The following is a 22,446-nucleotide window of genomic DNA, read 5'->3' on the forward strand; positions in this document are numbered from 1 at the left end:
TGAATCTGACAAGACATAAGTACAGTTTTTGGGGGACAGGGAGCGGGCAGGTGTGGGGGACTCCCTAGTTCTGAATGGGGTTAACTGTGCCCCTGAAGGACCAGGGGCACAGCCTGGGAGTCATTTTGGACTCACAGCTGTCCATGGAGGTGCAGGTCAATTCTGTGTCCAGAGCAGCTGTCTACCAGCTCCATCTGGTATGCAGGCTGAGACCCTACCTGCCCGCAGACTGTCTCATCAGAGGGGGTTTGCCTTTGAAGGTGACCCAGAAACTACAACTAATCCAGAATGCGGCAGCTAGACTGGTGACTGGGAGTGGCCGCCGAGACCATATAACACCAGTCCTGAGAGACCTGCATTGGCTCCCAGTACGTTTCCGAGCACAATTCAAAGTGTTGGTGCTGACCTTTAAAGCCCTAAATGGCCTCGGCCCAGTATACCTGAAGGAGCGTCTCTACCCCCATTGTTCCACCTGGACACTGAGGTCCAGCTCCGAGGGCCTTCTGGCGGTTCCCTCATTGTGAGAAGCAAAGCTACAGGAAACAAGGCAGAGGGCCTTCTCAGCAGTGCAGCCTGCCCTGTGGAATGCCCTCCCATCAGATGTCAAGGAAATAAACAGTTATCTGCCTTTTAGAAGACACCTGAAGGCAGCCCTGTTTAGGGAAGTTTTTAAATGTTTGATGTTTTAATGTATTTTTAATCTTTTGTTGGAAGCCACCCAGAGTGGCTGGGGAAACCCAGCCGGGTGGGCGGGGTATAAATAATTAATTTTTATGAAAAAATATATAACTTTTTTTTTTGCATCAACTGCAGTTTCTAAGACATCTGCAAGAGCAGCCCAATGTTGAATGCAATCTAGTAAGCCAGGAGGGGAGGTTATCAGAGGATGGGTCACTGTGGCCAAGTGTTGTGGCCGTATTAGAGAGCACCCCCAGACTATGTACCTGAAACCCTGTCAAGAGCAAGTCATTCTCATATTTCCAAGATCCAGACACCACCAAGCTATCAGGATTCAGTTTCAGTTTATTTGCCCTCATCCAACCCGTTACGGCAGCCAGATCCCAGAACAAACTTAGCGAGAAAAGCAACAATGGAGTTCTAACACAGGAACAGAAGAATGCATGAGAAATTGTACTCGTGTTGAGGCTGCTAATCTCTGAGCTTGCCAGATGGCCTGTTGGCAGATCAGGGCACCTTAGTCAAGTTACAAATACTGTGCCCAAATGCAGAGGACATTATTCTTTTTGCCATAACGCAAAAAAACTCCTTATTAGTAACCCTGATCTTATTTCATGAAACAAGGGCTAGTAGATATATGTTGCATTTATAAGAGGTTCCCTTCTCCTGCCCCACCTAAGAAGATGGGAGACAATACCCTTTCAAAGCGTGATTCAAATGTGATGCATCCAATTAAAATTTGCAGATATTTGTGCATGGTTGATGCTCACGGGGACACCATAAGACATATGGAATAAATATGACCCTAATATATGCAGTGATTAGAACCTTTTTGTATTTCAATTGCTAGGTCCTACTTTTTTTTGTCAACTGGTATATTTTGCTTTATCAGTGAATGCTTTATAGTTTATTATTTAACTATATTTGATTATCAACAGGTTGAACGATCAGTATTCTTCCACGGATTCTTAGAGCTTGAATTAATATTTTCCCTTGAACGGTGCTCAGTTATGATGACATTTTTAATTTAAGTGGCCAGTGCCTATTCTGTTTATCTGTGCATTGTTCAATTCTCAATACTTCTAGTGTGTGCCATTTGTATGGTGTGCTTTGCTGAATTGCTTAGCAGAAATAGTTTGCTTGGGTAAGTGAATTAATTGTTGGCTAAGCTGCATAATACCTGATCTTGGTCTGAAATCGTATTGAAAGACATTACAAAGGAGTTTCGGCTAGCGATGGCAGTACCGTTCTTCAGAGATATTGAAGGGAATGTTCATCTTTTCAAGAATAGTATTAGCAGCAGTATCTTCCTGCACAATCAGTGCCCAAAAGGGAAGGAAATATTGGGATCGGTCAAGTGTAAAGCTCTGCCTCTTTTAAGCTTTGTCACATAACAATCCCATAGGTGGTGTTGTTACAGTGACTGGACTTGGACAAAGGTATGATGCTTAGATTCCTTTTCGATTCTTACCTCACCCCCCCCTCAGAAAACCTGCAAACCTCTTTTTATTTAGTATGACTTTTTATTTGATAAAACAGTTCAAAACCTGCCCGCTTTAATTTGGGTTGGGCTGGGTCTTTACAAGCCTTTTTCTTTTTTAAATAGAATTCTAGGGATAGGTTTGAGATTTCCCCAAGAATTTGCCAAAGCTTAGAAAAACTCACATCGTGGGACTACATCATCAGCTCAGTTTCTCCTCTCTTTCTCTCTCTGTCCCCCTTGCCAGCACACCAGGAAGAAGAGTCAAGACAACCAAATGTGGATAAATAGGTTATATTTATTAAGTAAATAAAGGACAAAAAAGAGGGAAGTGGGCGGGGGGCAGAGCAAGCTTAAATAGCCTGTCACCACCTCTTCCCATTGGGCGAAATCACCCATCAGGTCATAACATTCTCCCCTAGGGAGATACCACCTTTCCTCTTCCAGAGGAGGAGGAGTGTGGCAAATTTGTCTCCTCCAAAAATGGTGTGAATGGCACTCTCATACTTATAAGCTGCTGGGTGTGGGGAGAGGTGAGACAGTATCAAGGAGTCTTGCAAAAAACAACGGTTCTCACTAGGTTTCCAGCACACTGGTTTCTTTTTTATTATTTTTATTATATATTATTTTTCAATTTTTTTATTAAGTTTTCAACAAAAATAAGAAAAAACAAACAATTGCAACTACAACAACAAACTAAGAAAAATATACACACAAACAATATCTAATCCATAAAATGGGATTCTCCGAAACCCGTGACTCCCCCCCCCCCCGGTTCCTTAAATTTTCTTTTCAACTGCATATCATTTCTACTCCAAATCCTCCCCCTCAAATATCCTGTACTATCCCTAAATTTCTTGTCATCTTGATTTCTGAGCTTTCCGGTTAGTTTCGCCATTTCATCATAGTCCATTAACTTGGTTTGCCAATCTTCTTTGGTCGGGACTGCTTCCTCTTTCCATCTTTGGGCTAACAATATCTGGGCGGCCGTCGTAGCATACATAAACGATTCCTTCTAGTCTTTTGGGATCTCCTCTCCTACAATACCTAATAGAAAGGATTCTGATTTTTAAACAAAGGTTATTCTGAACATCTTTTTCATTTCATTATAGATCATTTCCCAATTTTTTTTAACCATCAGGCATTCCCACCACATGATAAAATGTAGCCTCTTTAGGCCAGGCTTTTTTTGGTGGAGGCCTTGGCTTTCCTTTGGGAACTTTGAGGTTTTCTCCGCTCTCACATTAGGTTGCTGGATTGGGGCTCAAGTGATTGTTTCAGTGACTCTTTTACGGAATGATTCAAGGGTTAACATTTTCATCTACATTCCCTTTCTTACTTAACATCATCAGTGACAACTTATTTGATACATTATGCATGGAATATAAGTGAATAATCCTAAGTTTTTCAAAGGAATATTCTCAGCCTCACTTCAAAGAAGCACCATCTTCATAAAGACCTTATTGTGCCATCTCTTTTGACCCAGTTGCTGTCATTATCATGCTGGCTTCAGTTCTGACTTGTAGGCAGCAGGGCAAATGCTTTCCCCAGTCAGTATTTAAGGTTGCCTTCTTGGCAATAACACTCTGATTCCATGGCAAGAAGAAGAAGAAGAGTTTGGACTTGATATCCTGTCTTTCACTCCCCTTAAGGAGTCTCAAAGCAGCTAACAATCTCCTTTCCCTTCCTCCCGCACAACAAACACTGTGAGGTGAGTGAGGCTGAGAGACTTCAGAGAAGTGTGAATAGCCCAAGGTCACCCAGCAGGTGCATGTGGAGGAGCAGGGAAGTGAACCTGGTTCACCAGATTACAAGTCTACCGCTCTTAACCACTACACTATGCTGGCTCCATAGGGATGTGGGTGGCGCTGTGATCTAAACCACAGAGCCTAGGGCTTGCCTATCAGAAGGTTGGCTGTTCAAATCCCCGCGACGGGGTGAGCTCCCATTGGTTGGTCCCAGCTCCTACCCACCTAGCAGTTCGAAAGCACGTCAGAGTGCAAGTAGATAAATAGGTACCCCGCTGGCAGGAAGGTAAACGGTGTTTCCGTGCGCTGCTCTGGTTCGCCAGAAGTGGCTTAGTCATGCTAGCTACATGACCCAGGAGCTGTCTGCGGACAAAAGCTGGCTCCCTTGGCCAGTAAAGTGAGATGAGCGCTGCAACCCCAGAGTCGTCCGTGATGACCTAACGGTCAGGGGTACCTTTACCTTTACCTATGCTGATTCCATGCTGCCAAGAGACAGAGATTCCCAAAATTCTTAGAAGATGATAGTGATGATGATTAGACCATGATCAATTCAAAGGTGCTCTTCCAATCACAGGGTTGGCCTGCCCATGAGACAGGGTGAGGCAGGGTCAGGTTTCAGGGAATCGGCTTCCCCCCCCCCCCCCAATGACAGTGGATGAGTAGAACAAAGGAAAATGACTCTTCTTACCAGTTAGAAACTTTAATAATCATAGCTAGAGAACAAAGAACCATCTGCTAGGAATGGCGGTGCTCCCAGTTAAGGATCACACCCCCTTCCATCCCTACAGTATTAATCTACGTCACTCCTACGTCTTGTAATCTGAGCTTGTACCCTATGTGCTTTCTGTTCGGACACTTTCTGCGCTCTCCCTGACTTTGGAGAAGGGGGGGGGGGGTGAATGCTGTCCAGAGACTGTGAATCTGTTAACCCGTTTCTTAGAGATAATATTTTTCTACCCTTATTTAAATGTGTGAATTAGTGTTTCGCTGCTAGCAGATTTGCATTCTGTCACGTGGAGGTGGTATTGCATCTAAGCATGCAAAAAAGATGAGAGAAAATCACATTGTAGTAATATAACTGTGTCACAAAAGTAAGAATTAGGGACCTCATCTCCTGACAGGTTCTAATTTTAAATATCAGTTGGGGGGAGGGACTGGTGCTAACTTGATATATGTGCACATATGCAGTAGACACCATACCTTTTTAAGGAAGTTGTATTTTAAGTCATGTGCAGGAATTGTTATTCATGTAGACTAGTACACTGACTGTTCTCAAACAACAAGCTATTTGTAAGTTTTGCAGCACATATTCCATGGTACTAAGCCAGAAAACAAAAATGGGAAGATTAAAATGTACTCTTTTTATGCAACACTGTGAATAAAGTTGAATTGCTTTAATGGATTTTTTCATCTGCTTTGAAAGCACACATAAAATGATATTGTCATACACATTTCAAAGATTGAAAATGGCTTTTGTCTTTTTCCCCAATCATGCTGAAAATCTGTACAAAAATGGTGATTTGACAAACTTTATGCAAATTTTTAATGCAGTTTTTTTGCCCTGTTTATAGTGATTACTTGTTTCCCTTTTCTATTGAGAAAATGTCAGAAATGCTTTGTTTTTAGAAATTTCTGTAGGCTATCGTAAGATGGGGAGGAAGCATTTGGTTCACTGGCCAACTGCAAAATCCAAATGCTTTACTCCCTTTCTTTCCTCCCTCCCCGGCTTCCACTTCTGCATATGAGAGAGACACTGAGGCCAGCAAATGGGTTCTCACTGCTGATTGTAGCATTGTCATCTGCAGCATCTGCAGGCATTGCTGTGTCACAACGGAAGGTGCGCCAGATCAGCGATCCTATTCAACAGATTCTAATTCAGCTGCATAAGATCATCTACATCACTCAGGTACGTTTTGATTATGTTGTTTTAGTGCAAGCCATCGTCCCTGTTTTCATTGCTCTGTCTGCACAGCACAGTCGTTTTCTTGCTCCCAACCAGCGCTTGAGATGTGGGAGAGGAAGGTAGGAGCAGCCTGCATGAAATCTAACTCCCTTGTTTGACTTTCCCTAATTGCATCCAAATCTTGCATTCTCACCACCAAAATAGAATCCAAAGAACATTGGCAGAGGGGGAGGCTATCACTGAAAGGAGTTTTTTTTGGGGGGGGGGAGGAAAATCCCTGTATAAAATGGAGCGAAATCTCCTCTAATGCCTCTGTAATTTGATCTGTGTTCCTGAGAGCCGAAGGCCCAATTATCCCACTGAGAACAAAGCACACTTGCTCCAAAACATGCTGTCCTTTTCTCATATATATAAAAGGATTCCTCATCCAGTTCTGGTATTCCTTCAGCTGATCATTCTGTACTTAAGCTTCTTATATACCTTGGTTGTCGAACACCCTGGAACTCGTACGTTTTGGCTCCCAAACGCCGCAAACCCGGAAGTGATTGTTCCGGTTTGCGAACGTTCTTTTGGAACCCGAACGTCCGATGGGGCTTCCGCAGCTTCTGATTGGCTGCAGGAGCTTCTTGCAGCCAATTAGAAGCCGTGATTTGGTTTTGGAACATTTTGGAAGTTGAATGGACTTCTGGAACAGATTCCGTTCGACTTCCAAGGTACGACTGCCCATGCTTTGGTTCAGAGATGGTTAGAGCTCCTCTACAGCTTTTCTCCAGTAGCTGCAAGCATGCAATTTCTTTCTTACATCCAGCCAAGCAAGCAAGAGTCCCTGGATATTTTGTTTATTTAAAATATGTTTAGTGCAGAAGTCCTTTTGCGGCAGCTTATAGAACAAAACCCACTACAGTCACAAACCTCAATGTAGTTAATAAAAGCCAGCAGTAGTATAAACACCAAATTACAAAAAGGTAGTGCAGAACAACATCCAGAAACCACAAGCAATTCCATAAAGAAGTTAGCTCCCACAATTGCTGGCGTATTTCCAAAATACACACAAAGCTGTCTTATACTACGACAGGCTATCTAGCCCTGTATTGTCTGCACCAACTGACAGAAGCCCTCCAGGATTTCAGACAAGGGTCTCTCCCAGACCTCCCTGAAGCTGGTGGGGATCAAACCTGGGACCTTTGGCATGGAAAGAAAAGACATCTGAAGGCAGCCCTGTTTAGGGAAATTTTTAATGCTTGATGTTTTATCGTGTTTTTAATGTTCTGTTGGGAGCCGCCCAGAGTGGCTGGGGCAACTCACTTATATGGGCGACAAACAAATAATAAATAGAATTATCATCATCATCATTATCATTATTTCGCAGGTGGCCTTCCAAGCTACTATAGTTTTCTTCCTTATAGCGCAATCCCAGTGTTTAAACAAGACTTTATGGGCAGCCTTGGGCTGTACAGGAGCAGTACAAGAACTGTTGGCTATGCTATTTTGAGTTGGCAAATCAATTTCATTTCAGTCATGTCAAAAGAAACATAAAACAGTGTTTAAATGAACTGCCGCAATTCCCTCTAGATAGTAAACAAGACTCAAGTGGTCCTGTCTTAAAAGGTTTCGGAATCATAATCCATACCTGGGAACACATTCTAGCCCTGCTGATGTCAAAAGCAGTAGTTTGAGGTGGTCCCACTCCCCCAGGTGGTGTATGCATAAGCCTAAATTGATGGATTAGTTGAAGAGAAGATGGCTTGAGGATAGCCTTTCAGCTGTACTCTGGTCACAGTAGAGGCTGGTCTACTGGGATGGATGGGCCACCCAACTTCAGTCTGCTCTCAGCCAGCCCCCACCTGCCTGCCTTCTTACAACCAGGCGGGGGTGGGGAAGACTCTGCCTGCCATTGGCTCTGGCTTCACTTACTCTTCGTTTCCTCAAATTGCTGAAAGCCTCTTTTTCCAACCTTCCTCTTTATTCTAGTATGTTGTCCTCACTGACTCTGCTCATTTGCTAGGGAGCAAGGCTCATTTGACACAGCAGCTCTTCTAAGTAAATGGACCAGGGGTAGGCAACCTAAGACGCGCGGGCTGGATGCGGCCCACTCGCCTTCTCAATCCGGTCCGTGGACGGTCCGGGAATTAGCGTGTTTTTACATGACTAACATGTGTCCTTTTATTTAAAATTCATCTGTGGGTTATTTGTGGGGCATAGGAATTTGTTCACCCACCCACCCCCAAATATAGATCGGCCCACCCACAAGGTCTGAGGGACGGCGGACCGGCCCATGGCTGAAAAAGGTTGCTGACGCCTGAAATAGACGTTGGATTGTGCTGTAAACGTTCTGTATGCATGGTCAATTGTGCATTTAGCTCATCCGTCGGAATTTACCAGCACCCCAGTACAGCTCCTAACCACGCCTCCAGCTCCTTTCTCATTCATAACCACCTTTCCTCTGTGCCTTTGTGGCCATCCTGTTATTCACCCTTCTTGATGTTTCTTTTGTTTGTGACCTCTCAGTTACTAGGGCAGTCTTATCACAGGAGGTAAGATTTCTTACTTCCCCTGTTTGAATATTAGACCTATTGCTTTATCAAGTTTTACCAACTTCCCTCTTTTGAATGGATGAATTTCCCTCCCTCCAGAGCAGAAGTCATGCTGCAAAGCTGAGTTAATACAGGCAGAGCTTTCCTGGAATATATTCCTTAGCTTCGTCATTAATATTCCTTCTTGCTAATCATCTCCTAATTGAAATAGAACCAAGCCCTGTTATAGGTGCAATAGTATTGCACCTGGACTGCAACATAGCGTGTGAAGCAACTCTCTTGGTTTAACAGCGTGGTCAGTGCAAGGGGGCATTTGCCATTAAGTTACCTGCTTGCAAGGTTGCAGATTTGTACCACCCAAAAAGAGTGGCTCCACTTTAAAGCTAAAGGATGGAAGCTTTTGGAATTTATCCAAAGGCTTTGGGGGGACGACCCTCAATATTATATATAGAAAAGGTGAGATTCCTTACTGAAGGAAAATAAATCTACTTTCATCCAGTCTGAACCATAAAGTCAAATGTGATTTATTTATTTACAAAAATTACTACCCTAGATGAGACTCTAGATTCGATAGGATAGCACAGGATACTGCTTTTCACCAATGTGGTTATTGCTTTGTGATTAAGTTGGAATCTACTGTTGGTAAATCACTGTGAGAGTCATCGTGTTATTACTCAAATTCTATGCTAATATCTGGCAAGAGGTGTTTATTGTTGAGGGATATTTGAGATTGCTTAGACAAAGCTGTTGTAGTTTAGAAGTGAAACTTCATAACCAAATGTGAATGTTTCTGACTATAAGTTTTGGGAAAATGCTAAATGTGTTTCTAAGAGGTTAGCATCCACTTAGGAAGAGGAGGATTAGGAAGAGAAGTTTATACAAAAAACTGTATATTTTCACATTTTCTGCTTGTCATGCTAAGGTACAAATTTGCCCATCATTGTCCACAGGGCACATCTTTAAGATTGGAAAAACCCATCATTGTCCACAGGGCACATGTCATTCTGCCCCATTCCTCCATACCATCAGGCTCCTTCCTTCCTGTATGTTTCCTCATTTTTCCTAGCTTTTTGAAGTACCCCCCGCCCCTTTATGTAGGTTCAGAACAACAGGAAGGGATGCTATTTAATTTGATGAAAATACTTTAAGAAAAACAAACCACATTTTTCCCTGGTTGTGTTGCATTGGAAAAGAAGTTGATTTCTGCAGCTGTATGTGACAAATTGGAAGTGTGTGGAACACACACACACACACACACACACACACACACACACACACACACACCCTTACATTAACAGTAAAGTAAGAAAGTAATTAGTGGGACCCAGGTGGCGCTGTGGGTTAAACCACTGAGCCTAGGGCTTGCTGATCAGAAGGTCGGCGGTTTGAATCCCTGCAATGGGGTGAGCTCCCGTTGCTCGGTCCCAGCTCCTGCCAACCTAGCAGTTCGAAAGCACATCAAAGTGCAAGTAGATAAATAGGGACCACTCCGGCGGGAAGGTAAACGGTGTGTTTCCATGCACTGCTCTGGTTCGCCAGAAGCAGCTTTGTCATGCTGGCCACATGACCCGGAAGCTGTCTGCGGACAAACATTGGCTCCCTCTGCCTATAGAGCAAGATGAGCGCCGCAACCCCAGAGTCGGACACAACTGTACCTGATGGTCAGGGGCCCCTTTACCCTTTACCTAAGAAACTAATTATTTTCACTTGCTTTCCAGAGCTCTGCTGGTCTGCTACACTAAAAGATGATGGTGATGATGATAATCTGTGTATTTATTTAAGGGTGTCCTCAGTAGGACTTGCTTGGGGGCCTGGTTAGGATTTATTAGAATTCTGAGGTAGGCATGGTGCAAACTGACAAGGGTAAACTGTGGCCCTCAACAGACAAAAGGTTGATTACCTCTACTATAAAGGACTTATTAGAGGACCCACAGTTCTATCGTTCTGCCTGTGAGAGCAATACTTGGGCATTTCCCTCACGCTTCCCCCTCCCTAATATGCTATGAAGCCTTGAGTGGACTTGCCTGCTCCTTATGACTAAAGGTTTCCCTCATTGAACTACGGTAATTTACCTAAGCATTCCACTGGATGCTCATTAATGCTTGGCTGGCTTTAAAATAGGAGCGCAAAAACACAGAAGCTCACCGACCAGTCCCCGGACCCTTCAAATGCCCCCTCTCCTCCTTTTCTACATTCCACGAAGCAGGACCCTTTAAAACACGTAGGACGTTGTATTTAAAGCGATCAACTGCAGGTCTCCTTTAACGAGCAGAAGCTGAAGTTCATAAGGGGAGAGCTCTCATTGTTCGTTCTGGGCTTCCAGCAGCCTTTCCCATCCCGTTTCCATGGCAACAGGTTTCATTCCTATCCGAGAGGGGGGAAAAACACCCATGTAAGCTTTTTAAAAAAATGATTATGTAAACCTCTTACCTTATTTCCACTCATCTGACATCTGAGTCCCTGAAAACAGACTTAGGAATGAAAACCCACAGAGACAACTTTGCTCCATTTCCTTAGCAGGGAGAAACCAGCCTCTCGGGCCCTTGGTTTGCTGCCACAGACATGTGCAGGGAACTTCTTCCCCCACTGTATCAGGTTTGGTTTCCGGCTGGCAAATAATCCTTAAGTGACAGACAAATCTAGGCAGCCTCTCGTCCAAGCCAAAATGCAGCAATATGTGTTTTGTTCTGTCAGCTGTGTGCAGCGACTTCAGCCGTCGTCAGCGTTTACTTTCTAGCAGCAGAGATTCTGGAACCCAAGTCTGCCTGGAAGCCGCTGGGCAATCCATGTTTGCGTGCGGATCTAAGTTAGCTCAGTTGCAAAGTATAAAACTTTTCAGAACCACTCCTATCCTTTCTTGTTTTAGATTTTGGAGGGGTTAAGCGCTGGCACTGAAACCAAACCAACAATTGGCACCAAGGGCAATTGAAGCCTGCCCAGTCCTATGAACCTTAAGATGAGGTCCTGACCTCGATTTTTTTTAAATGGAGGTTAAAGATAGCTTCAGGACTGAAAGCATTATACATCTGCAATGGCAGCAGGGAGAAATTGCATGGGGCACCCTAAGCTCCAGGGTTCCTGGTGGAGCAGGGGGTGCCCTTCCCTTATGGCAATTACTTGTCAACACTGAGCAGCAAGAAAAGAGGGCCATTCTCCATCTTCCGTCATTAGGAAAAGTGCATACGTATGAAAGAGGAGGCCTTTTCTCGTGGCACCTGCCTGTGGAATGTCCTCCCAAGGGTGGTGTGCTGGTCATCAAAGGACACGGGTGGCGCTGTGGTCTCAACCACTGAGCCTCTAGGGCAGGGGTCAGCAAACTTTTTCACCAGGGGGCCGGTCCACTGTCCCTCAGACCTTGTGGGGGGGGCTGGACTATATTTGTGTGTGGGGGGGGGGGAATGAACAAATTCCTATGCCCCACAAATAACCCAGAGATGCGTTTTAAATAAAAGGACACATTCTACTCATGTAAAAACACGCTGATTCCCGGACCGTCTGCGGGCCGGATTTAGAAGGCGATTGGGCCAGATCCGGCCCCCGGGCCTTAGTTTGCCTACCCATGATCTAGGGCAGGGGTGGCCAACTTCTAAGAGACTGTGATCTACTCACAGAGTTAAAAACTGGCAGTGATCTACCCACTTTTTTGGGGGGTTCAGGTCAAAGTTGTTGAGCTTTAGGAAGAAGGAAAGCGACATTGAGTTTTTTTTTATAGGAAGGAAAGCCCTGTTTTTGGTGGTTCAGTTCATTTTAGGGGTGCAGGGCAAAGGTGTTGAGTTTTTTTAGGGGAGCCAAAGTTTTTAAGCTTCTTTGGGGGGAGCCACTGATCTACCAGTGATTTACCACAAGCGTGCAGTGATCTACCGGTAGATCACGATCTACCTGTTGGACATGCCTGATCTAGGGCTTGCCGATTGGAATGTCAGTGGTTCGAATCCCTGCAACAGGGTGAGCTCCCATTGCTCTGTCCCAGCTCCTGCCAACCTAGCAGTTCGAAAGCACACCAGTGCAAGTAGATAAATAGGTACTGCTGCAGCGGGAAGGTAAACAGCGTTTCCGTGCTCTCTGGCTTCTGTCATGGTGTCCCATTGCACCAGAAGCAGTTTAGTTATGCTGGCCACATGACCCAGAAAGCTGCCTGTGGACGAACGGCAGCTACCTCGGCAAGATGAGGGCCGCAACCCCATAGTTGCCTTTGACTGAACTTAACCATCCAGGGGTCCTTTACCACTTTTACCTTTACTGGGCATCAGTACTACCAGTACAAGTACAATACTACCATTGCAAGGTTGAAACCTTATTTTCTGAGGCTTTTTAGAAATTGGTATTTTTAACTAGTTCAATGGTTTTATTCCTCGTAATGTTATTTCATTGTTGATTATGTTTTGTATTGTATATGTAGATTCAGAATTCCAATGTTTGTCACCCTGAAATCCAAAACTGGGTGAAAATGGAGTTCATACATGTTTACTATTTTTAAAAGTCCATACATTTACTATGATGCAAAACAGTATTTGAAGTATATCCTGCCATTCAGCATCCCCAGTTCACATTTTGCTCTGCCATGAATTTACTGGCAAGCCTCTCCTTTTCATCCTTGCAATATGGGGACAATAATACTAACTTACCTTGCAAGTTTGCTCAGGTTTACTGGGAGCATGGAATGCTTTTAACACTCTGAAGTGCTAAGTAAATGAATAGTAGCAGTAGCATTTCAGCCAGTAGGGGTGACTGGGAGATAAATGGGTGTAAATAGTTTATGGTGGAGGTAAAAGACTGAGTCATAGCTGCCTTTTCTTAAAAGTCAATTTTTATTTGCTGTTTAGTCACTGCTTTGCTGGTTATCAATAGCTTATGCTTTCATGTGTCTCAAACACCACTTGCAAAAAGAGGACAACCCGCTATAACTGTTTCTGCACCTTCAAACAGCTTCCGCCAACTTTACACTGCAACTTGAAAAGAAGAGTCATCGAGAGATTCAAGAAATCCCTCTTCAGCCAGCAGAGCAACCCATGTAACTTGAAGTCTGAAATTAAAAAGGTACAGTATGCTGAAGGTCACTCCCAGAGCGATTATGATTCCCTTCCCCTTATTACTTGAAATATGGACGGGATATTTTCAGGGAGCAGAGGGAAGCACACTTTACATATTCAGATGTGAAGCATTTACAGAGGCTTGTGTTCATATTTTATTCATGAACAATGGAGGTCCACACATAGCAACTCCCCCAGAAGCCTCGGAGATAGGTGTTTTAAAAATCACTTTAATTTGAATATACAGTGGTACCTCGGTTTACAAACACAATTGGTTCTGGAAGTCCGTACTTAACCTGAAGTGTACTTAACCTGAAGCGAACTTTCCCGTTGAAAGTAATGGAAAGTGGATTAATCCGTTCCAGACAGGTCCACAAAGTACTTAAACTGAAAATACTCAAACCGAGGCGTACTTAAACCGAGGTATGACTGTATCCTTAATCTTTCATTGTAGTCAACAGCCTTAGGTTTTAAAACTACAGTGGTGCCTCGACTTACGGATTTAATCCGTTCCGAAGGCACCTTCGTAAGTCGAAAAACACCATTGGAAACACGATTTCCCATAGGAATGCACTGGAAACGGAAAAATTCGTAAGTCGAAGCAACCCTATCTAAAAATTCGTAAGTCGAAAAATCCCTATCTAAAACTGCCGCGGTTTCCTTTCGGATGTCGAGACATTCGTAAGCACGTGGCCTTTACCCCCATTCATAAGTCGAAAAATTCGGTTGTCAAGTTGTTGTTAAGTCGAGGTACCACTGTACTACATTTGTCCAGACAAGCAGTGGGGGGGGGGGTGTTTGTGTAAATATACATACACATATACAAGCCCTGGCAGCTTCTCATAGACTGAGGCATAAAACCATTATCATTGGAGATCAGAGAACTTATATTTCCTTTCATGTTCAGAAAGTAGGGATTTCAAAACAAAACCCCAAGGAAAGGAAACCCACAAGACAGAATTTTCCAGAATTGTCAGAGTAGCAACAATGCTTCTAATCCCCCTTTTACATGAAATGCTTTTTGTTGTGAATAATCAAATTAGGAGTAACGGTAAAAGCTTGCAAGGCTCGCCCCATCTTTACAGTACCGAATTCTGCCTTATCATGCCAAGCGGAGATGAATTTGAGTAAGCCCAGATGGACAAGAAGGGATGTGAAGAGAGAGAGAAAAAGAGATGTATTCAGAGGCATGAAAGGAAGGGCTTGCTTTACCTTTTAAACCTTGAGGGTTTTTTTTTCTCAGCCTGACCAGAAAGCACTGAAGCTGTCCCAATGTGCTTTGATGCTATATAATATTGACACAGCCCAGTAGGCCTTAACTCGGGTCATTGCTTTCCAGCTACCATATTATTTGTGAGATTGTATTTTGGATACTATCCAGCACAGAACAGTTATTTGTAGATAATGCTGAAACCACAGAAGATTCTTTTTCAAAGGCTACAGTGTGTCTTAGCAGAGCAAGTCCAAAGGACACCAGCAGCACATTTGATCCTATAACATGCCAGTATTTTTCCATTTGTTCCCACAGAAGGTGGCAACTGCCAGTATAATTCATGTGCAGTGGTACCTCGACATCCGAATGACTCAACTTCCGAAGGTTTCGACTTACAAAGTCGACAACCCCGGAAGTCTTTTTGCCGCGTGCGCTCTGCGCCTGCAGTCCGCGCATGCGCAGAAGCGCAAAATTGCGCTTTGTGCATGCGCAGAACGGGCGCTTTGACATCCGAAGACCTCGACTTACGAAGAGCGCCGCGGAACGGATCATCTTCGTAAGTCGAGGTACCACTGTATATTAATTTATTTTGCACCCCCTAGGCTCAAGAAGCCTAGTAACATGCAAACACCTCCACAAAATGTAATACCAGCAATATAATATTTATGCCCTGCCGCAAAAAGACTCAAGACAAAGAAAGGCCTTGCATTGTCTTTGCCAAATGTGGTATTATTAACAGAAACAGATGTGCCTTTTTCTCTGCTTCTGATAAAAGTATTTCATAGCCACAAAGGTGTCACCAGGATCATAGAACTGTAGAGTTGGAAGGGACCCTGAGAGTCATCTAGTCCCCCCTGCAATGCAGAAATCTCCAGTAAAGCACTCATGACAGATGGCCATCCAACCTCTGCTTAAAAACCTCACAAGGAAGGATAGATATGTTGTGCTATACAAAAGTAGCTTGAGAGGCCTGTTCTTGCATGTGCTTTCGCTGTTGTGTTGGACGTAACTCTGCATTCACTGGGCCTTAATTTATTTATGACCGTGCTTGCACAGCCTGCGTCCTGTAAGTTAAGCACAGGACAAATAAAGATACACCTTTTTTATTAATCTCGGTGCAAATGCTTATGAGCATATAGTCCATATACCCTTTATTGGTTTTTGCTACGCTTCATACTAATGAATAAGTCACGCCTTATTGCAACAGGGCATTTCTGGATTGAGGCTCATCTGTTAATTCTGAAAATAATATTGTGACCCCCTCTTGTGTGGTGAAAGTTTCCAATTTGATGAGAGATGACTGGATATTTTTGTTGTCTTTGTAATGGCTGCTTTGTTTACGAATATACAAGAAGAGCATTGTGGAAACAAATACATACCTGGCACATACTGGGGTTTGTTTTTTCCCCCACATGAGAGCACAGCGGCCATTTTGGATGTTGCAATGTCACCCTGAAAAAAGCACTTTTTCAGGGTTGTGTTCTTGTGTGGTGCCCCCAAATGCATGTTTTTGGATGGTATTCCCCCCAAGAGCACATTTTCCAGTTCTGCAATCTTGTACGGTGTGCAACCTTGGAAGAAAGTGTCCCAGTTTTCTGCCTTGGTGTATTGGAGGTTGTGCAAATAGACATCCACACCCCAGGCAGCAGAACTACCAAGGCTGCTTCAGATTCCTAGAGCGAGTCTCTGTTCTCCACGATATTCATATCCAGCAACCTCACGCCAAGTTGCCTCCAAGGTCTTTTCCTGTCTTTTGTTTCATGATTGATTTGGTTGCTACCAAATTCCAATTCATTAGCTCCCACTGATGTTATACTTTCTCGTGTAGCATGTACTGTCCATCTCAGGAATCTGTATTGATAGCGCAGAAGTAATCTAGAAAGTACTGTAATTCATTTCCCCTTGAAAAGTTGGACAAAATTAGTTCTTGGTCTAGGAATAACATTTAGAGCTCAAATATACCACCGGTTCATTTTCAGTTCTGTTCTTCTTTTGTTGTACCTGTTTTTTAAAATGAATGAAAATGGATCACCTGGAGAATTTCCTATGGCGGCTTAATATAAATGAGCAGAAGCTTCTCCTGAAGCAGGAAGAGGGATCCATAACTCAGGACATGGGCACTTCTATTTGTTTTCCTTCTTGTTTGGGTTAAATTACCCACCCAGAGGTAAAACCTAACCTAGCAGCAGCTTCTCAGTTGTGAACTTTTAATTCTGTAAACTGAAAACGACAGAATACTGGCTTTATCCCCAAACTGTAAATTGAAGTTGATAGTGTATAATATGAAAACCTTCTACCAATTTAAATTTGCAGAAATCTATTCACCTGGCTGAGGCCAGGCAGTTCTTGGATGAGTACCTGTCACTTTGAGGATTAGAAATTTCCTCCCATATTTCATCTGCGGTGACAGTTGTCGCTTCTTTTCTGAGCAACTTCCAAAGGATTGAGCACCCAGGAGGGATCAAAATGGCTGAAACCACACAAACATCAGTGGGCCCAAGCAAGCACACTGCTGTGGTGAAAATCAGGCCAGTGTCTACATATAGACTCTGTGGAACTTAACACTGGGGATACTCTATACCAAATTCATCTAGTACCTTTAAAATCCCTGTTTACATTGGACTGTAAAGTTTAATGCATGCCAAACAAGCATTAAGTACAGTATTTGGTACTTGACTCTGCAAGGAACAGGGTATGGGAGGCGGTTTTCATAACAGAAATATCAAGGCAAGTTTTAAGAAAACTCAAAGCCTTGTTTCTCTCCCCCCCCCCACTAGATTATTTTAAAAACGTAGTTATATCAAGGTTTTTCCATGCTCAGTATGAAACTCTATTGCTTCCTCAACCTTGGCCTTCTAGATATTTTTGAGACTACAATTCCCATCATCCCTGGCCACTGGGCCTGCTAGCTAGGGATCATGGGAGTTGTAGGCCAAAAACATCTGGAGGGCCGAGGTTGAGGAAACCTGCTCTATTGAATATTGAGTATTGAACAATTCACTTCCTGTTCCTCATTTCCAATCCAGAAATTTGTTCCAATTTCTGTCCCCTCTTGATTTTAATCCATCTTTTTCCCTTACAGCAGTTTCATATTTCCAAGTCTGCACACTTTCTGAATGTCCGATATGGCAAACATTTTAACTAATCTTACCGCTATTTAATTTTTTTCTTACTTCAGAAAATGACAGTTCTGTGTTCACTCCCAATTTATAGAGGAAAACGATAGGTGTTTTGTTTGTGTTTGGTCTTTGTGCAGCTTCTCCAAGGTTCCCCAGAGCTGATTGAACCCAACTTTTTGACAGCAGATTGCCAGTTGTTATTGCACTCTTCAGGGGGGAGTACTTTGGTCCTCGACGACAGACCAGGTAAGTCCGGCAAAAGTCACATTGCGGAACCTTTGCCAACCGCTGCCTGCATTGACATTGTTCAGCAAGTATGAATTCCTGCTAAATGCTCATTAAGCTCCAACAAGGTTCAGTGTGCTAAATGTGTAGGGCATATAGGATGAAAACAACCTCACAGTTGCTCCTTAAACCATTTCCACGTGGGTGATTCTAACTCAGGCATCCCCAGACTTCGGCCCGCCAGATGTTTTGGACTATAATTCCCATCTTCCGCAACCACTGGTCCTGTTAGCTAGGGATCATGGGAGTTGTAGGCCAAAACATCTGGAGGGCCGCAGTTTGGGGGTGCCTGTTCCAACTACACAGAGTGAGAATCAATATGAGATATAGTGGTTAGAATTTTAGAAGAAGACCAGGGAGACCCAGGTTCAAATACCCCTTAGCCATGAAGCTCTTGAGAAGAGGCATTATCTTGTGCCTAAGATTGGGGGGCAGAGGCTGGCACGCATGCAGTGCATGTGTGACATCATGAGCATGATGTGCAACATCACATTGTCAGGAGGAGGCCGAGCACGGAGCTCAGTGCGGCGTGCCTTCCTCTCACTCGGGAGGAGCCAGCCACTGAACCACTCTGTGCTCAGCCTCCACCCCCTCAAAATGAAGGGGCTCTGGCCCCCTACCAGCAGATTTTGAGGGGGCTAAAGGGGGTCCTCTGCTCCTAGGAATTGGCATGGCTGCTTTTGGGACAGTCACTGTCTCTCAGCCTAGCCTACCTCGGAGTCATTGTGAGGGGGAAGAAAGGGAGAGGGGAACTGTATGTTCTGCCTTAAGTCCTAAGGGCAGAGAAAATTGTCTTATAGGAGACCATTGCTTCTTCTGGCTCAGTATTGTCTGTCCTAACTTGTAGCAAGTCTGCTCTTTCAGACTGGGGTCTTTCCAGGCCATTTCTGTATTGCCGTTTCTGGAGATGCTAGATATGAAACCTAGGGAGTTTGGTGTGCAAAGCATGCGCTCCGCCACTGAGCTGCAGTCATTGAGGGAGTGAAGATATAATTGTAATATGTAATAAAGTGAGTTGGTGATCCTCATACTGGAACAGACAAATTCCTGGAGGTCAAGTGTCAGGCTTCAGGGAATCCATTTCCCCCCCCCCCCGCCCCCTGGCAGTAGATAAGCAGAGCAAAGGAAAAGGGGTCTTCTTACCAGTTAGAAACTTTAATAATCACAGCCAGAGAACAAAAGAAACCCCATCTCCTAGAAATGGTGGTGTTCCCAATTAAGGATCACACCCCCTTCTGTCTCTCTTCATCTATATCACCTCTACGTCTTGTAATCTGAGCTTGTACCCTTTGTGCTTTCTGTGTTTTCTGTTCTGACACTTTCTCAGCTCTTCTTGACCTTGGGGAGAGGGGAGGAATGCTGTCCAGAGACTGGGAATCTGTTAACCCTCTCTCTCCCAGTGTTTCTTCTCCTAGCTGTTCCCCATCCAATATTTCCCAGCTTCTACCTTCTGAACTATGCCCCTCTGCAAACCACTGTTCCAAATCTATACTGTCCTCCTGCTCCTGGGAAGATTCAGGATCCGGAGCAGGGGGGTGGGGAGGCTTCCACCATTCCTCGCCAGCACAGTCCCTGACATCGACTATCAATGGCTATGTTTTATCTCTACTGTAAGAGGCATTTTATCTCTGTATACCAGTTGCTGATAATCACAGGTGCTGTTGAATTGCTGTGCTGTTTGTGGGCTTCCCATAGGCATTTGGTTGGCCACTGTGAGAACTGGACATCTTATGTCCTTATATTCTCTGCCCATATTCGAGGCAAGTGATGTTAAGCTCCCTCAAAAGTACTGGCAGGTATTCCTCCCCCCCCCCCCCGGTGCTAAATTGGCAGGACAAAGGAGAGATGACAGGATTTTGATATGGTTGCATCTCGAACCGATTTGACAGCCTAATGCTAGGCTTTAACAAGCAGGCTGTAAATATTAAAATAATAGTTACAGTATACTGAAACTGGGCTTACGGACCATTAAATATGTGTGGTGAGAATGAAGTGAGGGACATTGAACATGAAGGAAATAACTTAGATAGCTGCATGCATTTCTGAGAAGAATGAAAGATGTAGTCAAGAGCGTTTATGCAAAAATATAGAAAAGCATGCTAGCAGCATAAAGCATTGTCAAGAAGAGGAACATATTCACAGCAAAAATTATTTTAGTTGGAACGTTCTGAATTGTCAGGACTGGGGAGAGGTGGCAGGAAGAAAAACCAGAAAGAGGAGGTTAGTTATTTTATTATGAACCTGTTTCAGCAACTAAACAAATTTTATAGACCTTGGCTAGAATGCAGTTTTGAAAGGGCGGATGTGTTGTGTATGTTGCTGCTCTGTCGTTCAAAATATTGTCCTGTCTTTGTTGGTTTCCACGTTCATGCACCACGAGTTTGTGCCTTTAATGGAAAAGGGCATCACCCAAGGGGCATCACCCAAGGGGGTTGTACTCAAGATGCAAAGGAGGTGCGGGAAACAAGGCATGTAGGCTCTTCTATTCCATTGCGTGTGCTTAGAAGCCTTCCTGTCCTGAGATCATCCTGGGATCCCTGAGTTATTTGGATTCTTTATCACAAGGAAATGTCTTAAGTATATCCAACGGAATGCATAGAAGCCTGCATCATACCTTCCCAGTCAAAGCAGGAAGATTGATGGGCCTGGTGCACGCAGGGACATTAGAGACAGGGCCAATGCTCACCCGCTCCCCTTTATGTCCACACACATGGAGAATGCTCCTGTTTATCTGCATATAGAAGCAGTTTCTGCACAACTATTGCTGCGCATTGATTGCATCAGTATTCATTGCTGCTTAATGTATATGAGTCCAGTTCTAAATTGCACTAAACAAGAGGATTACAAAGGGAACATTTGCGTATTGATCACTCTGAAGTTGGCCCTGTGGCATCTTTATTCCTCTGGGGAAACATACAGAATTAAGGGCCAGATTCAATTAACTTGGTGCGCTAGCAGAAGCCAGAGCAAGGACTCCTGCTAGTGCAGTGTGGTTTTCCTCCCTCCCCCCCCCAAATCTGCTCTGGAGAGTAGGGAGAGCCCCAAGAACAGCACATATGGGGAGGAGAGGGATGGTTTCAATGGGCAAGCAGAAATGCTTGCACTCATGGAATGATTGAATTAGCAAGATACTGAAGTCCAACCTTTGTCATCTAATTGCTAATAGACCCATGATAGTATCCTGCTTTTGTGACTGAAATAAAAGTTATATATGTAACTTCACCAAATATGCACCCACCTGATTTTTCCAGTGTTTCCTTTTTGGAAGCCGTGTACACACACACACACACACACACAGAGAGAGAGAGAGAGAGAGAGAGAATTTAGTTGTCCTATGTCCAGTGTGGTGTAGTGGTTAAGAGTGGTAGACTCGTAATCTGGGGAACCGGGTTTGCCTCGCCACTCCTCCACATGCAGCTGCTGTGTGATCTTGGGCTAGTCACACTTCTCTGAAGTCTCTCAGCCTCACTCACCTCACAGAGTGTTTGTTGTGGGGGAGGAAGGGAAAGGAGAATGTTAGCCGCCTTGAGACTCCTTCGGGTAGTGATAAAGCGCGATATCAAATCCAAACTCTTCTTCTTCTTCCAATAAGACAGTTTAAGGTTATGGCACAAGAACTGTTTGTTAAAGGAAACCTGCCAACACTACCTCTGCACTAATTTTCTCTGATATATGCTGTAGAAAACCTTTGCAAGAAATCCCCAGAGTTTTCACGGTCAAGGTTAGTGAAATAGAGGGCAAATGAAAACTCCAAGCTGGCTATTCCAAGAATACATACTTGGAAATATGCAGAAACTCGGTGGAACTTGGTTTCTATGAAATATAAGTAGGATCAGCATGAAAGTGCTCATATGTGAATGGCAGGGGTTCCCATTAATTATAATGGTGGAAGCCAATCTACATGCATAAATGAATCTCCATAGAAGTGAACTGGAAAGTTGGCTCCTCTACAGAAACTCCTGTACACCTCCTGGATTTCCCAAGGGCAGAACAAATCACGGGATTGATGGAAATGTCTCTTGCCCCCTTTAATCCACAATGCTTATTTAACCTTCGTGGTTTGCTTTTTTTGCTTTCACCTTAATGAATTACCTATCTGTGACCAGAAGCAGTTGGGTGTGAAGCTTTTTCTGTATCTAATAATCAGTTGATAATCCCTTAAAATAGTTGTTAATTCCATGATTTCAGTATACACTGTCATAAAACGATGGTAACTTTTAACAGTTTAAGAAGCTTCTCTGGTGCTTCTTTTTATGAAATCAGATGTCCATTCTGTTATCCAGCGTTATCTGATATGATTTACCCTTAGGTCTTCCTAGCACTTTTGACGTGGATGAAGGAGTGACATATGAACAAATGCAGGTAAAGCTTCACCTTGTTTTTAGTAGTTTCATCATTTGCTTTCAGTTCCTTTTCGGTAACGTGTAATAAAATTCCATGTGCTTCACTTTTGCAG

General features: G+C 43.8%; 1 protein-coding gene across 3 annotated transcripts in view; it reads left to right on the top strand.

Annotated features, from left to right (window-relative positions):
- The window catches only part of NEK10 (NIMA related kinase 10), a 110,572-nt gene that overhangs the window by 85,730 nt on the left and 2,396 nt on the right, over positions 1 to 22,446 (top strand). For all 3 annotated transcript variants that reach the window (XM_060280658.1, XM_035130104.2, XM_035130103.2), the window contains 4 exons: positions 5,712 to 5,812; positions 13,270 to 13,380; positions 17,843 to 17,951; positions 22,300 to 22,352. In XM_060280658.1, the coding sequence (XP_060136641.1) occupies positions 5,712 to 5,812; positions 13,270 to 13,380; positions 17,843 to 17,951; positions 22,300 to 22,352 (374 nt within the window). The remainder of the gene's footprint in view (positions 1 to 5,711; positions 5,813 to 13,269; positions 13,381 to 17,842; positions 17,952 to 22,299; positions 22,353 to 22,446) is intronic.

The sequence above is a fragment of the Zootoca vivipara genome, chromosome 12 (genome assembly GCF_963506605.1).
Source record: "Zootoca vivipara chromosome 12, rZooViv1.1, whole genome shotgun sequence".
NCBI lineage: Eukaryota > Metazoa > Chordata > Lepidosauria > Squamata > Lacertidae > Zootoca > Zootoca vivipara.